Genomic DNA, 17,523 nt, shown 5'->3' on the forward strand with positions numbered 1-17,523 from the left:
AAGCTGGCAAAGGCCTTGGAGAATGTTCCCCTACCTGCGCTGTACATGCTACCTGATCTCTGCGCCTCCCCTGCTACCTGGCCCTCGGAACTGCACCTTCTGCCACTAGCACTGTCGGATGGGAATGTTACCATCAGTTTGTCCACCAGGGTCCTGTGGTATAGCATCACTCTCGAACCCCTTTCCTCTTCGGGTATGAGAGTGGAAAGGTTCTCCTTATACCGTGGGTCGAGCAGTGTGCACACCCAGTAATCCGTAGTGGCCAGAATGCGTGTAACGCGAGGGTCTCGAGAAAGGCATCCTAACATGAAGTCAGCCATGTGTGCCAGGGTACCTGTACGCAACACATGGCTGTCCTCACTAGGAAGATCACTTTCAGGATCCTCCTCCTCCTCCGGCCATACACGCTGAAAGGATGACAGGCAAGCAGCATGGGTACCCTCAGCAGTGGGCCAAGCTGTCTCTTCCCCCTCCTCCTCATGCTCCTCCCCTTCCTCCTCAACGCGCTGAGATATAGACATGAGGGTGCTCTGACTATCCAGCGACATACTGTCTTCCCCCGCCTCCGTTTCCAAGCGCAAAGCATCTGCCTTTATGCTTTGCAGGGAACTTCTCAAGAGGCATAGCAGAGGAATGGTGACGCTAATGATTGCAGCATCCCCGCTCACCATCTGGATAGACTCCTCAAAGTTTCCAAGGACCTGGCAGATGTCTGCCAACCAGGCCCACTCTTCTGTAAAGAATTGAGGAGGCTGACTCCCACTACGCCGCCCATGTTGGAGTTGGTATTCCACTATAGCTCTACGCTGCTCATAGAGTCTGGCCAACATGTGGAGCGTAGAGTTCCACCATGTGGGCGCGTCGCACAGCAGTCGGTGCACTGGCAGATTAAACCGATGTTGCAGGGTGCGCAGGGTGGCAGCGTCCGTCTTGGACTTGCGGAAATGTGCGCTGACCCGGCGCACCTTTCTGAGCAGGTATGACAAGTTTGGGTAGCTTTTCAGAAAGCACTGAACCACCAAATTAAAGACATGGGCCAGGCATGGCACGTGCATGAGGCTGCCGAGCTGCAGAGCCGCCACCAGGTTACGGCCGTTGTCACACACGACCATGCCCGGTTGGAGGCTCAGCGGCGAAAGCCAGTGGTCGGTCTTCTCTGTCAGACCCTGCAGCAGTTCGTGGGCCGTGTGCCTCTTCTCTCCTAAGCTGAGTAGTTTCAGCACGGCCTGCTGACGCTTGCCCACCGCTGTGCTGCCACGCCACGCGACACCGACTGCTGGTGACGTGCTGCTGACACATCTTGATTACGAGACAAAGGGTTGCGTTGGAGGAGGAGGAGGAGGAGGGTGGTTTAGTGGAGGAAGCATACACCGCCGCAGATACCACCACCGAGCTGGGGCCCGCAATTCTGGGGGTGGGTAGGACGTGAGCGGTCCCAGGCTCTGACTCTGTCCCAGCCTCCACTAAATTCACCCAATGTGCCGTCAGGGAGATATAGTGGCCCTGCCCGCCTGTGCTTGTCCACGTGTCCGTTGTTAAGTGGACCTTGGCAGTAACCGCGTTGGTGAGGGCGCGTACAATGTTGTGGGAGACGTGGTCGTGCAGGGCTGGGACGGCACATCGGGAAAAGTAGTGGCGACTGAGAACCGAGTAGCGCGGGGCCGCCGCCACCATCATTCTTTTGAACGCCTCCGTTTCCACAACCCTATACGGCAGCATCTCCAGGCTGATCAATTTGGCTATGTGCACGTTTAACGCTTGAGCGTGCGGGTGTGTGGTGGCGTACTTGCGCTTGCGCTCAAACAGTTGCGCTAGCGACGTCTGGAGGCTGCGCTGAGAGACATTGCTGGATGGGGCCGAGGACAGCGGAGGTGAGGGTGTGGGTGCAGGCCGGTAGGCACTCATGCCTGTGTCCTCAGAGGGGGGTTGGATCTCAGTGGCAGGTTGGGGCACAGGGGGAGAGGCAGCGGTGCAAACCGGAGGTGGTGAACGGCCTTCGTCCCACCTTGTGCGGTGCTTGGCTATCATATGCCTGCGCATGCTGGTGGTGGTGGCTCCCCAGCTGATCTTGGCGCGACAAAGGTTGCACACCACTGTTCGTCGGTCGTCAGGCGTCTCTGTGAAAAACTGCCACACCTTAGAGCACCTTGGCCTCTGCAGGGTGGCATGGCGCGAGGGGTCGCTTTGGGAAACAGTTGGTGGATTATTTGGTCTGGCCCTGCCTCTACCCCTGGCCACCGCACTGGCTCGGCCTGTGCCCACACCCTGACTTGGGCCTCCGCGTCCTCGCCCGCGTCCACGTCCTCTAGGCCTACCCCTACCCCTCAGCATGCTGTATTACCAGTAGTGCAGAAACAGAACGCTGTAATTAAATGTGCCGCTTATTGGCCTGTGGTTGGAGGCTGACTTCGCTTACAGAACGCACAGCAGAGGCAAGAAAGAATTTTGCGCAAGCCTGCTGTAACACTTAGCTGGCTGCGTATGAATTAGCACAACTACCCCAGCAGAGACCCAGTACACTTGTGGACAGGAATACAGCGGTGATGTAAGAGGCAACACAGAGGCAGGAAAGAATTTTGCGCAAACCTGCTGTAACACTTAGCTGGCTGCGTATGAATTAGGACAACTACCCCCAACAGAGACCCAGTACACTTGTGGACAGGAATACAGCGGTGATGTAAGAGGCAACACAGAGGCAGGAAAGCATTTTGCGCAAGCCTGCTGTAACACTTAGCTGGCTGCGTATAAATTAGGACAACTACCCCCAGCAGAGACCCAGTACACTTGTGGACAGGAATACAGCGGTGATGTAAGAGGCAACACAGAGGCAGGAAAGAATTTTGCGCAAGCCTGCTGTAACACTTAGCTGGCTGCGTATAAATTAGGACAACTACCCCCAGCAGAGACCCAGTACACTTGTGGACAGGAATACAGCGGTGATGTAAGAGGCAACACAGAGGCAGGAAAGAATTTTGCGCAAGCCTGCTGTAACACTTAGCTGGCTGCGTATGAATTAGGACAACTACCCCCAGCAGAGACCCAGTACACTTGTGGACGGGAATACAGCGGTGATGTAAGATGCAACACAGAGGCAGGAAAGAATTTTGCGCAAGCCTGCTGTAACACTTAGCTGGCTGCGTATGAATTAGGACAACTACTCCAGCAGAGACCCAGTACACTTGTGGACAGGAATACAGCGGTGATGTAAGAGGCAACACAGAGGCAGGAAAGAATTTTGCGCAAGCCTGCTGTAAGACTTAGCTGGCTGCGTATAAATTAGGACAACTACCCCCAGCAGAGACCCAGTACACTTGTGGACAGGAATACAGCGGTGATGTAAGAGGCAACACAGAGGCAGGAAAGAATTTTGCGCAAGCCTGCTGTAAGACTTAGCTGGCTGCGTATAAATTAGGACAACTACCCCCAGCAGAGACCCAGTACACTTGTGGACAGGAATACAGCGGTGATGTAAGAGGCAACACAGAGACAGGAAAGAATTTTGCGCAAGCCTGCTGTAACACTTAGCTGGCTGCGTATGAATTAGGACAACTACCCCCAGCAGAGACCCAGTACACTTGTGGACAGGAATACAGCGGTGATGTAAGAGGCAACACAGAGGCAGGAAAGAATTTTGCACAAGCCTGCTGTAACACTTAGCTGGCTGCGTATGAATTAGGACAACTACCCCCAGCAGAGACCCATTACACTTGTGGACAGGAATACAGCGGTGATGTAAGAGGCAACACAGAGACAGGAAAGAATTTTGTGCAAGCCTGCTGTAACACTTAGCTGGCTGCGTATGAATTAGGACAACAACCCCCAGCAGAGACCCAGTACACTTGTGGACAGGAATACAGCGGTGATGTAAGAGGCAACACAGAGGCAGGAAAGAATTTTGCGCAAGCCTGCTGTAACACTTAGCTGGCTGCGTATGAATTAGGACAACTACCCCCAGCAGAGACCCAGTACACTTGTGGACAGGAATACAGCGGTGATGTAAGAGGCAACACAGAGGCAGGAAAGAATTTTGCGCAAGCCTGCTGTAACACTTAGCTGGCTGCGTATGAATTAGGACAACTACCCCCAGCAGAGATCCAGTACACTGAGGATGGTCACAGGCAGCCCAAATAGATTTTTTTCCCCAAATGTTTTTGGAAAGGCCCACTGCCTATATACACTAAATATGTCTTCTGTCCCTGCCTCACCACTACTGGCCCTGGACCATGTAAAATTACAGCAGGGCGCAATGCTCTGCACGGCCGATATACAAAAAAAAAAAAATTGCAACACTGCAAAAAGCAGCCTCCACACTACTGCACACGGTTAGTTGTGGCCCTAAGAAGGACCGTTGGGGTTCTTGAAGCCTAAAATAACTCCTAACGCTCTCCCTATAGCAGCTCCGGCACCAGCAGCACTGTCCCTGATCTCTGTCAGAATGCATCTGTGGCGAGCCGCGGGAGGGGCCGATTTATATACTCGGGTGACACCTGATCTCGCCAGCCACTCACTGCAGGGGGGTGGTATAGGGCTTGAACGTTGCAGGGGGGAGTTGTAATGCCTTCCCTGTCTTTCTATTGGCCAGAAAAGCGCGCTAACATCTCAGAGATGAAAGTGAAAGTAACTCGAACATCGCGTGGTACTCGTCTCGAGTAACGAGCATCTCGAACATGCTAATACTCGGACGAGTATCAAGCTCGGACGAGTACGTTCGCTCATCTCTATATATGACTGTGCACAAGTTAGTAAGCAAAAAAAACAAGATTATACAGTCTGGTTGAGGATCAAAGACTGGAATATGAATAGATAGAAAGTTAACGAAAAGGCAATTCTTAAGGGGAAAGTGGAATGACACTTGAGGGGAAATTATCAAATTCAGAGCTGCTCCTCCACTTTTACAGCTAACAGTATAGCATACAGCACATTTAAACTTATGCAATGAGATTACTGCAATTGCCAAACTTAATAAAGATGATCCGCCACCATGAAAAATGTCCCTTAACTTATGTGTGGCTAGCTGACGAGACATAGGTTCCAATTTTTAAATTATCTCTGAACTCACTTTCACTCTCCCATAGTAAGCGGGCAAACAGTCTGTGCTCTGTATTGTAATGTATCCCATTCATTGCTAAATTCTGATAAACAGAACAGCAGGACTCCTAAATGCTTCATTAGCAAATAGAGCACAAAATGTTTTATGGCTTACTGTGAAAGAGTGAATGAGATAATACTTATGTCCTTGGAATCTGTGTGTCTTCACCTATCCATACAGTATAGTATTTCAGGGCCATTTTCCATAGTGACAGATTTGATGGGAGTAGACAATCTCGCTAATAGATTTATGCTTCATCAATTTTGTTGAACACATTTTTGTTTGAATGAAACCAGAAATAGACAATTTTCCTGATAAACGATATTTCCAATATCTAGCGTTTAACATATCACCTATTACGTCAGAACCTAGTCTATTGATTGGATACCAGAGGTGATAAATTCCCCTCTTTAGACTGCTAAGTCTCAATTAATCTCAACTTCCATTGAATGAACCGAGAATTGTACTTCTCTAAACCCAACTCTGAGCTTTCCTGTATCCTAGCTCCTAGTACAACTACCAAAATTGAAATATCCTAATAGGGAGAGGGAGGGGGGGGGGGGGGAGAAACTTCCACACACCTTGCACACGTCAGTGGGATATGAGAGATACTTAATATAAGAATAGATAGAGGGGGAGATATTAGTCCACGACCATGCAGAGTTATCCCTCCTCAGTCACCATCGCTAATAGATTTATAACAGGAAATATAGTTCCTGTAGAAACGTTGCTAACCTAATTATCCAGTGTGTAAGAATGAGGAAGTTATGAGATCCAAAAATATAGAAAGTCAACCAATTGTTGAAATAATGGAATCCAGGGCTATGAATATAAGTAATATCACATAAAACTCTCCGTAATATATCCAGAAAATGCTTTGGAAAGCTATATACTAGGTTATTTAAATAATAGGGCAAAAAGTAGAAATTCTAAAGGCGCAATAGGTAATTCCAATATATTAGTAAGACATCACAAGATACATTGCAAAAATTATCAAACTGTCCATAAAGGATATCGCATACATGGCTGAGATACAAAAAAAGTAACTTAAAACTTTGCAGTGAACACAGATTAAAACAGGGCCATACAGTTCTGGAAAATATATATAGACATGTTGAGGAAAATACTGCTACTATAATCAATTAATAATGTCCATATGATCTAATAGAGCATATGAAGAAGAGATGTTCTGATGGGGCAACCTATTTAAACATAATATGGACAAAGATAAAGCTCTGCTGCAAACCCATAGAGGTGCAGTAAACAGCGATTATGTAGATATTTAAGATTTAAGATTCTTGCATCTGACTATTAAAAAAACAGCTATTTGATCAATGTAAATAACGATTAAATTACTCAATTAATGTACAGTGAAGAAGAATCGTAGCTAAAAGTAGCAAATTCCAGTCTACTTTCTCTGCTAGAGAATAAACTACACAAAGCACTCATAAGGCTGGTCTTGACTTCATGGTTGACAAAATGACAAAAAGTTTCTAAACTTCAAAGAGAATCCTCTGAGAAGAGACCATGGAGCAGTGAATATTAGTGGCATGTAGGGTAATAGGAATAATGAACAAGTATGCAAGAAACACAATGTTGAGAGAGAGGAACACAAAGACTCGATTGGCCTGGCCATGTACAAGGGATTGATCAAATCAAAGCTCCCAAACAAGTCTTACATGGCGATATATAAAACCAACACTTAAAACAAAATTACTGTTTTTAACAAAATTTCACAGTTGAAATGTAAATAAAAAGTTGAGCCACCATTGTAAATTGCTTTACTCCTCTTCAAATGAACTCATATTGCATTCCCCATTAAAGTGGTTGTTTCATAAAGAAAAAAACATTTCAAAAAGAAGTTTGGTCTATGCAAGTCTAGCTTCTCCCCCCCTCCCCCCCCCCCCCTATTCCCCTCAGCCTCCCAGTGATTATCAAGCGATACATTTCCCCCGCAATGCTGGACTACATGCTGGCCATTCACATGTAATCCATTGGGTAGTCAAGAAAGCACTGTGGCCATCTTGGAAGACAGAAAAGGAACCCTGGAGCCATCAGATCACAAATGTAGGGCAGAAAGGTGCTATTACTACCCCCAGTCTGACTTCACATTTCGCCCTCGGAACCAGAGGGTCGCTTTAAAGGGGTTGTCCCGCGAAAGCAAGTGGGGGTATACACTTCTGTATGGCCATATTAATGCACTTTGTAATGTACATTGTGCATTAATTATGAGCCATACAGAAGTTATTCACTTACCTGTTCCGTTGCTAGCGTCCTCGTCTCCATGGTGCCGTCTAATTTTCAGCGTCTAATCGCCGGATTAGACGCGCTTGCGCAGTCCGGTCTTCTTCCTTTCTGAATGGGGCCGCTCGTGCCAGAGAGCGGCTCCTTGTAGCTCCGCCCCGTCACGTGCCGATTTCAGCCAATCAGGAGGCTGGAATCGGCAATGGACCGCACAGAAGCCCTGCGGTCCACCGAGGGTGAAGATCCCAAGATCCCGGCGGCCATCTTCACCAGGTAAGTAAGAAGTCACCGGAGCGCGGGGATTCAGGTAAGCACTCTCCGGTTTTCTTTTTTAACCCGTGCATCGGGTTTGTCTCGCGCCGAACGGGGGGGCTATTGAAAAAAAAAAAACCCCGTTTCGGCGCGGGACAACCCCTTTAAGACATCATGGGAGGGAATTCATAAGCAACCGTAAGCAAATTTATACCAGAATTCTGGCATTAAAACGTAGGAAATGTTTGTGCAAGTCCGACTTGTGCAATCATTTGCAATTTGTCTGCCTTTTCTGCTGCTCTTGCCAATTTTGAAAAAAGTGGGTAGTGCCTGCTGCAGCCCCTCAAATTCATTATAATTGAAAGTGGCATAAGCTATAATCCAATTCTGTGATAGGCTTTACCTGCCATAGATTTCGGAAGGTGGTGTACAACAGGCCAAAGATGTGCCAACTGTACTAAGAGGCTAGTGCCTCTTATTACTTTTGGCGCATCTTTCTCTGTCCTCACTTATCTAAGACTGGTGTGTAAAACACTGGTCTTATATAAATGCGCCTCTATATGATAAAAAAGTGCTACAAGATAAGTAAAGCAATTATTTATAGATACTCAACTTTTTAAATAGACAAACTGTGAAATATTGTTCACAGTTTTTCCTCAAGAATGGAGTTTTCCTTCAAAGGAAAATCTAGAACACAATGGAAAGATATGCAGTGATACATAGCAAATGTACAAGGCACAATAGTAAAAGAATTGAGAAAAGAATGATAGAGAAGGAAAATACTTGGCCATCAGAGAGAGAGGGAGTAAAGACATATTTACAATGATATGTTTAGACAGATTAGTTCATTCTACAAAACTTCTGTTTTTATATACAGGAAAACTAAAGAAAAAATTAGAGGATACTGATTTTTAGTTTGGAGTAAAATAGCATAAAAGAAAGATATTGTGAAAGGTATTAGATTTGCAAGTATGGTGCCATGCTGTGTTATATAAGAGTTATGCTCACTTTTCCCCATTAATCGAAGGCTTGTGGTCAATGACTTCTATAAGTAGTTCATTTATCTTTATGGATAATTGAGAGACGGTCGGCAGTGACTTTTCCCATGATTGATCAATTTGAATATTAAAGTCTTCATAATGTTTCCCACAGTGTGAAGCAAAGAGATAGTTACATATCCCTGGAAAACGGTAGATGTTTCCATCAAAAGTCCTGAAATGAAAGTTTCCCCAGGTGCTGCAGACTCCATTTTGTTTGTGTTTTAAAGCTGTGAAAAGCATAAAACACTTATTTAGTGTATAGATATACTGCTGAAGAGTTATAGAACAAAATGTAGAATAAATACAAAACTTGCAAAACTATTATATCTGTGAGGGTCAATAAAATAGGATCAATTGATAGCCTTGTCCATGTACCTGTAAAGAAATGGAGAAGCGCTGCCCCTCAAGAAGATTTGACCAGTGGTGCCTCTCTGAAGAGCAATGGAGAAAGAATCTGTCCCCTGGATAACATAGGCAGGCATGCGATTAGCACATTACCCACTCATAGGATGAAAACTCTGGCCCCAATGTAATGTGCAATTAACACAGCTAGTGATGACTGTGTAAGTAGGGACCTTATAAAAGCACCAGCAAACGCCACATTAGTGGACCAGTGTGGGGTGAGCTGTGGGTGGCGGTCTGACAATCCTAAATGTGGCAGCAGAGACCATAGTTAATGCCGCTATGCCTGAAGAAGAGCCAACGCCTTGACCTTTGTGTAAGTCCCTAGGATTACTGATCAGTTAGTAGAGAGTTTGCCCCAGTTTAGCTTGGTCTAGTGAGTCAGGCTGCAGACCACTAGCTGAAAACACTAAAGGCTGGAGAGGCCTGTACACCAAAGTTCTTGTATCAGGGAGCTCTCTTTTGGGACTACAGACTAAAGTCAGTGACTATTTGTGAAGAGAGAGATGGCTGTGTATTAGGGTGGTCCATAAAGATATAGCAAAAAATAAAGTGGCAGATATACAGCAAGACACCTTCCCAATTTGTTACATCTGCTTATAGTAATGTTATGGTAAAGTTTTAGCTTTAAACTCCAACTGCAAGATGGTGCTCAAAATGGATGTATATTATGAGAAAAGATTTCCGATTCCACAAGCTACAGCATTAATATTAACAATTTGCTTTAGCAAAAGAACCACTATACTTTAACATTAATTATTGACAATGGTATTTGTCCTGACAATCTACACATTTGTGCTGTTCCTACAAAAATACCTCCACATTAGAGATGAGCAAGCATACTCGCTAAAGACAATTACTCGATCGAGCATTGTCCTTAGCGAGTACCTGCCCGCTCGGAAGAAAAGTTTTGGCTGCTGGCGTGGGTGAGAGGTGGGTTGCGGCAGTGAGCCCCTGAGCAGGGGGGAGAGAGGAAGAAAGATCTCCCCTCAGTTCCACCCCGCTCTCCCTCGCCGCTTCCCACCCGCTGCCGGCAGCCGAACCTTTTCTTCTGAGCGGGAAGGTATTCGCTAAGGACAATGCTCAATCGAGTAATTGCCCTTAGCGAGTATGCTCGCTCATCTCTACTCCACATATATGAAAATAGTCAAAAATTACAACACGAATACTTGTAGGTCAGTGCTTAAGGACCAGACAGCAGACTTCTCGGTAATCTGCGTTGGAACAACCTTACGATTTGCTTCCACAACTTGACGCAACAGTTGTTTTTCTTTATCATTAGTATAAAGTCTGAAAATTCACAGTCTTCAAGCTCAACCTTGTCATAGACATAAGAACCTTAAAATCTGCTCCAAATAAAGGTTTGTTAAAAGGAAAAAACTTAGTGGGTGTTTAGCTTTGTAGTTGAAAGTTGAGTTTTTTGGGCCACCTGTATCCGAGCAATAATCCAACTGAAAGGCTAGCCTTGTTACCAGAGTTTCATCAATGATAAGAGATTTGCAACACCCAAGTTGTATTATTTAGAAACTATTACCCACCCATGTGGCCATAAGGCTTGTTCGAGACCATCTACAAGTAACATTTGAATATATGTGGCTCTCTATGGAGTAGAAACGTGTAAAATATTTGTACAGTAAAGCTGTTGTGTGCTGCAAATCATCTTTGTCTCCGCTTACAGTACCTTACTGCTATGCCATTTACCATTTTTAGCATAGGCAGCAGGATGGCATAACCAAGAAGCAGCCTTCCTTAAGGACAATGGGCTGTTGTATGTTGCGTAGGATGGCAAAACAGCAAAAACAGAATAAAATGGGTAGGAGAAGTGTAAGGGAGTGAAGGAGTGCTGCCCTAATCACGTCCTCATCCATGTCATTCAGGATGTAGAGCTTCCTCTTCCAGAGCTCATCAGAGCAGCAGAGAAAGAAGCTCCATCCAGGGATGTGATTTGTGCATAGCCAGCCCATAGGATGAGAATGTCAGCCCCTTGAATGATGTGCAAGTGGCTTAATGCATTACCTGCTGATAAGTGTAAAAGAAGGGACTGTATAAAAGCACCATTGGGCATCATTTTGGCAGTGTACTGTAGTGTGTGGAGTAAGCTTTGTGACTGCAGCCTCATACTTGAGATATGGGTCTTACACCTCCTACACATATCAGGGGTGAACCTATGTAAAGCTCTGCAGTTGTGGATACTACAGTATGGGGAGCATTAAAAGTGGGCCAAGTAGATGGCAATAAGACTGAAGTGAGAGTCAGCAGTGCCTGGCTGGAGACATAGGCCCAGAGTCCCTGGCTAGGGATGAGGTACAGGGGCAAAGAGAGTTTCCCACCAAATGATGTACTGTGTGGGTCCTGAATGAGATCCCTAGCTGGGAAGGAGAGCATCACCATAGCTGTGTTGAGATGTAGGTGGCCTCAGATATTCATCTGGCCCAAGTGCTGGTGTTGCTCTCCTTTCCACTCACCTGATGACAATGACCGCGACTTAAAGGGGTTGTCCCGCGGCAGCAAGTGGGTCTATACACTTCTGTATGGCCATAATAATGCACTTTGTAATGTACATTGTGCATTAATTATGAGCCATACAGAAGTTATAAAAAGTTTTATACTTACCTGCTCCGTTGCTGGCGTCCTTGTTCCCATGGAGCCGACTAATTTTCGCCCTCCGATGGCCAAATTAGCCGCGCTTGCGCAGTCCGGGTCTTCTGCAGTCTTCTATGGGGCCGCTCGTGTAGAATGCCGGCTCCGTGTAGCTCCGCCCCGTCACGTGCCGATTCCAGCCAATCAGGAGGCTGGAATCGGCAATGGACCGCACAGAAGCCCTGCGGTCCACGGAGACAGAGGATCCCGGCGGCCATCTTCAGCAGGTAAGTATGAAGACGCCGGACCGCCGGGATTCAGGTAAGCGCTGTGCGGGTTGTTTTTTTAACCCCTGCATCGGGGTTGTCTCGCGCCGAACGGGGGGGTTAAAAAAAAAAAACCCGTTTCGGTGCGGGACAACCCCTTTAAGTAATAACTAAGCTGCACACCAAGACCATGGCCAGAGAGTGCTCAGGGAGAGCAGATTGAAAAGACAGAAGAGAGATGGGTTAGTGTCATTGGGCCTGAAGAGGATCCAATGCCACAATTTGTGCATCAGTCCCTGAGAGCATGGAGCAGCAAGAGTAGAGAGTTTTCCTTGGGCTACAGAGTAATTCTGAAAAAGACTCCAAGCTGAAGGCATATGAGGCTGGAGAGGGATGTGTACCAATGTCTGTGTATAACAGAGGTCGTCATCAGGACTAGCGATTAAAGTCAGTGACTGTGAGACAGAGATGACAGTGTATCAGAGGCTGATCCAGTTGAAAAGTAAGCCCTGCTATCTGAGTGTTGTCAATGATAAGAGAATTGCTATATGTTAGTTGCAGTATTTAGAGACTGTTCCCCACCCTTGTGGCCATAATGCCTGGTTGAGACAATTTACAAGTAACAATTAAGTATATGTGCCATTCTATGGAAGGAAAGCATGTAAAATATCATTGTAAAGTAAAGATATATTAAAGGGGTTTTCCAGGCTTTTATATATGATGAAGATCCCTCCTCTGGATAGGTCATTACTAGTAGATTGGCGGGTATCAATCAGCTGATTGTCCGGCCAACTGCACTGAAATCAATGGGAGCACTCAACTTCTATTACACTTCCTGCTCCTCATTACAGTCAGGACCAGTCATCCAATCCTGTCCATAATGAGGAGCAGGAAGTGCAATAGGAGGATAGACTCCCATTGATTTCAATGGGAGTGAAGCCAGTGCTTACACGTCCTTTCTTGACCATTGGTGATGGCGACCAATCCACTGAACTAACAGCAGGCCAAATGATCAGCTAATAGGCAAAGATTGCAAGTGGCGGATCCCCACCAATCAACTAGTGACGACCTATAGAGAGTGTAGGTTATCACTTGTTATTGCCCGGATTACCCCTTTAATGTTAGCTATTATACTTAGAGTTATGTCTTTAAATACTTTTTTCTTACCTTGACCATGTCTAGGTAAACTTCTCTTGCCTCTGATTTTTCCATGATTTTCGATTTCTGTGTTTCCTTTTTCTGCTTGGTAGCAATCTTTCTTTGAGTCTACAACAGGAATTTAAAAAAAAAAATGTTACGTTCACAGTAATAAAATATAGTAACTACAAAATAGAGAGAAACTAGATCGGAGTGAAAATTCATTTGATAAAAAATGTGAAACATAATACCCTCAGAATTGTTTAATGATTTATAGACTATGTGGTTTATTCATCAAGCCATGTCCTGTAATGTCTAGAGTGATGTGGTTTGGCTAGCCACATTATATGATCAGGAACAATAGGTGATATTGTTTGATGTAGCAGATGAAAGAGTAGAAATGGAGGTGACCCATAATGCTAACATCGGGAAAATATCCCGCTAGAAGCAAAAAAAATTAATATCTCTATCTTGAATGAAAGATCAACTGGAAGGTAATAGAAATGATCACTGAACGCAAGCTTCATGAAAAACAGCTAAAAAGTTTTATTTGTTGGCACCCAGTGTTTTAGTTATTTTCAGATTGCTATATGAAATCAAATAACCTTTTAAAAACAAGCTGTAGAATATATCTGTTCACTATAAAGTGAAAGCACACGTGTCCAGCCTTGAGGTCCGTGAATGCAGGTCATTGGGGTCTCTTTCCAACAATACCTTACTTGATGAACTGTTGACAGGCAATCTACAATGTAACTCTTTGAATTCACAGCTGATATTTTAAATAGAGGTTCTACACCAAAATTCAAAAGCAACGTACAGTAACAGCATAAAGACGGAATGATATGTGTCGACAAGACAAGCTAAGGATTTCCAAATTTTGACTTTTAGTGATGAGAGTAGTCAGTCACTTGAGCAAAGATTACCTAGAGACTCTCCGTTTTCGAATAACTTCTATACAATAATAAGGTCCAGAAAAATACTAGGTGGGAATGCTGATTTATCTCATGCAATAATGAATATAGTAAACCAAACAGAACATGAATTCTGGGTGCTTCACAAAAACATTTTTTCCTGTGTGGCTATTCCTTGACATTGTTTTAGTCAACCATAAATGCTTAATATATCATCCAAGAATTAATGAATAAAAAATGCAAGATTTTATATAAAATACCAATGATATCCCTAATTATTTTTGCCTCAGGCTCATCTTTTCGAACATCCCTATTTTATAATGTGCTACTTCAGCCAAGTTTCACTATATCATTTATTTCTAGTTATTGATAGTTCAGCCTAATAGGAAAAAAATAACTGAAATTTGATATTAGCCTACTGAATAATGGACCGGTGAGTCTTCTAATGATGTTATTGAGCAGATATCTAAAGCGCTCTGTATTTCCTTTTAAAACTTTTTCAATCAATCATTTAAATGAGCCTTGAGTTGGCTTTCCCTTATTAATATCAGACTTCAAATAGGCCCACACGAAAATATGCTTTTATGTTTTATATTACAAGAACTTTAAGAAAAACTATAAAATGAGAATAAGATTCAATAAACAATTAATAAGAAGTGTTGGATATAAGAAAGCAAAAAATAATTGTTTTATGTATCAAGACGGCAGAAAAAATTGACAAAATGATTGTTCCAAAACATTTAAATGGCGGCGTATTTGTGTTAGTTTGTGAATATAACACTAAATGAAGCTCAGTAATGGGTACATTTATCATTCCAGAATATTATCAGGGTCTATTTGTGATCATTTCAACACAAAATGACCGTGTTTTACATTGTGAAATGATGGGCAAACCATTTTGCAGAGTTTTTTCTTATGCCTTGTGAAACAACTTAATTGCTGAACAACTTAAATGCTTTGCTTTAAATATGAGCTGACACTCCATGACAAGACTTAGGACTAATGGTTGCAGCTAGAGATGAGCGAGCATGCTCGGATAAGTCAGTTACTCGAGCTTCTCGAGTAACTGCATTCTTGTCCAAGCAGGCTCGGGGGTGAGCGGGTGGCGACGGGGGTTAGCGGGGGCAAGAGAAAGAGAGCGATATCTCTCTCACTCTCACCCCCGCTACCTCACACTATACTCCACCGACCCCGAGCCTGCTCGGACAAGAATGCAGTTACTTGAGAAGAGTGATGCTCACTCGAGTAACTGACTTATCCGAACGTGCTCGCTTATCTCTAGTAGCAGCAAAAGGTTGTCAGCAGTGCAAAGCCAAGTGAGCTTATCAAAACTTCTTAAGACATAGTTCTTTTAGGCCTTGTTCAGACAAGCGCTGTTTTCGGACATTAGAGGAGCATGTAAAAATTGCGGCTCTACTGCACTAAAAATCGCGTGAATGGGTGAATTTCTGCTTTTTTAATTAGCCCATTCACACGATCAGAGCTCCCTTGGGAGTCTACGGAAAGCATACACCAAAGATAGGTCAGGTCTAGAGATGAGCGAACGTACTCGGTAAGGGCGATTTCGCAATCGAGCACCGCGATTTTCGAGTACTTCACTACTCGGGTGAAAAGTACTCGGGTGCGCTGTGGGTGAGCGGGGGGTTGCAGCGGGGAGTGGGGGGGGAGAGGGAGAGAGAGAGGGCTCCCCCCTCTTCCCCGCTGCTACCCCCCACTCCCCTCTGCAACCCCCCGCCCCACAGCGCACCCGAGTACTTTTCACCCGAGTAGTAAAGTACTCGAAAATCGCAGTGCTCGATTGCGAAATCGCCCTTACCGAGTACGTTCGCTCATCTCTAGTCAGGTCCTATCTTTTCACGCACCTTGGACCTTAGATGTGAGTTAGCAGTCCATGGCCTATCTTTGATTTGTGCGAGTATTTAGCACGTCTAAAATTCCTTACTGTGAACAGTTCTATAGGAAACCATGAGCTCTGTTAAGACGCAATCTTTTCGCATGCATAATGTGCGAAAACAGCGCCCGTCTGAACGAGGCCTTACGAAAATGCTGCATTTTTGCTACATTTTTCCTGCTTTTTTAACACAGCAGCCAAGTTTTGAGTTGTGAGTCATAAAGCAAATATGAAACACATTTGACAGAACGTCTTTTTGTTGATGTTTTTTCATCACTTTTTGTGCATTTGTGGGTACGTGGCACGTTTTTTTTTCCCCCCAAAATGCAGTATGTTCCAGACATTGTTTGCAGATGTTTTTCCAACGCCTTTTTTATAGAAAAGGTAACACTTGAAAAAACGTGTGTATGTATAAAAAACAAAAAACAACTAAAAATGTCTTGTAAAAAACACATAAAATTCATGCCTTTTTTTTAAAGAAAAAACATTTGGTATTATTGAAGCCAGTTGAAAAAAGTATTATTATCAGATGATACTAATTGTAAGATAAATAAAAAAAGAATACTTTCACTCTTGCAATTATAAACTCAAACAACACCCTGAAAAACAGAAGGAACCATGCTCTCACAAAGCACTTTTTGAAAAAAAGGTTGCAATTTTTTTTGGCAGTATTTTGAGAAAAGGTCAGAAGTGGATTCAAAGGATAAGGCAAATATAATAGAAAATCTTATACTGTTCCTTTTTTGTTGGGTCCAGTTCTGCTATGGCTCAATAAACTGCATAAAAACTAATGTTTTCGAACTCACCCTTAAAGACTACAATCAGATGATCAGTTCTCTTACATGATGTCGGTTGTATATTTTTAAGTAATACTTTCTCATGCAGCAAATCTTTCTTTATCACCATTTAAAGAAAACATAGTCATTTAAGCTGTATAATACTTCAAAAACGGCAGTATTGGATATTATTGCACCTCTCACAGGACATGATCAAGCATGTAGAAAACAAAGATCCAGACCAAGATCCTTTATTAACCCTCCAAACGTTTCAGCTCAATAGAAGCCTCATTGCTTAAGCAAAGCTCCTTGAAAGCTGAAATGTTACCCGGGTTAATAAAGAATCTCAGAGTCCGAACCGCATCTAAAATTCTTCTTCATTTAGGCTGTTTACTTTAAAACTTCAACCAAAAACTAAAAATAATAATTTTGTCCAGGCCAGGGTTAGGGTTCTCTGACTTTTCTATGAAAATCCTCAGCAATTGTAAGGGGTAGATCCGTAAAATAAAATACTACTATTTGCAGGTGATTGTGACAACACTCTCCGCAGACACTAAGTACTAATCTAAGGAAGCATAAAAATCATAGTAGATCAGCGATTAGAGCTACTATTCCCTATCTTTGGCTAAATTCACAATGTCTTTGTGTTAAGTCTATAAAAGTTATAAAAAAAATTCATACTTGATAATATGTTGATGCCTCATACTAATTTAATTGACATTTACACCCGTAATTAAGATTAACAATGATGGGTTAATTGTCTATGTTGAGTCTAAAACTGTATGTGATCTACAGAAAAAATAGCATTTTTATTTACCTTGATTTAATGAAAAGTTGATTCCCATAATGAAAATCCATAGTGCGATCTGAAGCTGCATTGTGGATAGAGGCTACTGTGTGCACCTGGGGATATCCACATAGGAATCTCCCACCTT

The 17,523-nt window shown here is 43.8% G+C and overlaps 1 protein-coding gene across 1 annotated transcript in view; it reads right to left on the reverse strand.

Annotated features, from left to right (window-relative positions):
* The window catches only part of LOC136581748 (mucin-2-like), a 176,267-nt gene that overhangs the window by 147,645 nt on the left and 11,099 nt on the right, over positions 1-17,523 (reverse strand). Inside the window, exons 2-3 of the mRNA XM_066582371.1 lie at positions 13,041-13,139; positions 10,257-10,345 (exon numbers count right to left, since the gene is read on the reverse strand). Of these exons, the coding sequence (XP_066438468.1) occupies positions 10,257-10,345; positions 13,041-13,139 (188 nt within the window). The remainder of the gene's footprint in view (positions 1-10,256; positions 10,346-13,040; positions 13,140-17,523) is intronic.

The sequence above is a fragment of the Eleutherodactylus coqui genome, chromosome 11 (genome assembly GCF_035609145.1).
Source record: "Eleutherodactylus coqui strain aEleCoq1 chromosome 11, aEleCoq1.hap1, whole genome shotgun sequence".
Taxonomy (NCBI): Eukaryota; Metazoa; Chordata; class Amphibia; order Anura; family Eleutherodactylidae; genus Eleutherodactylus; species Eleutherodactylus coqui.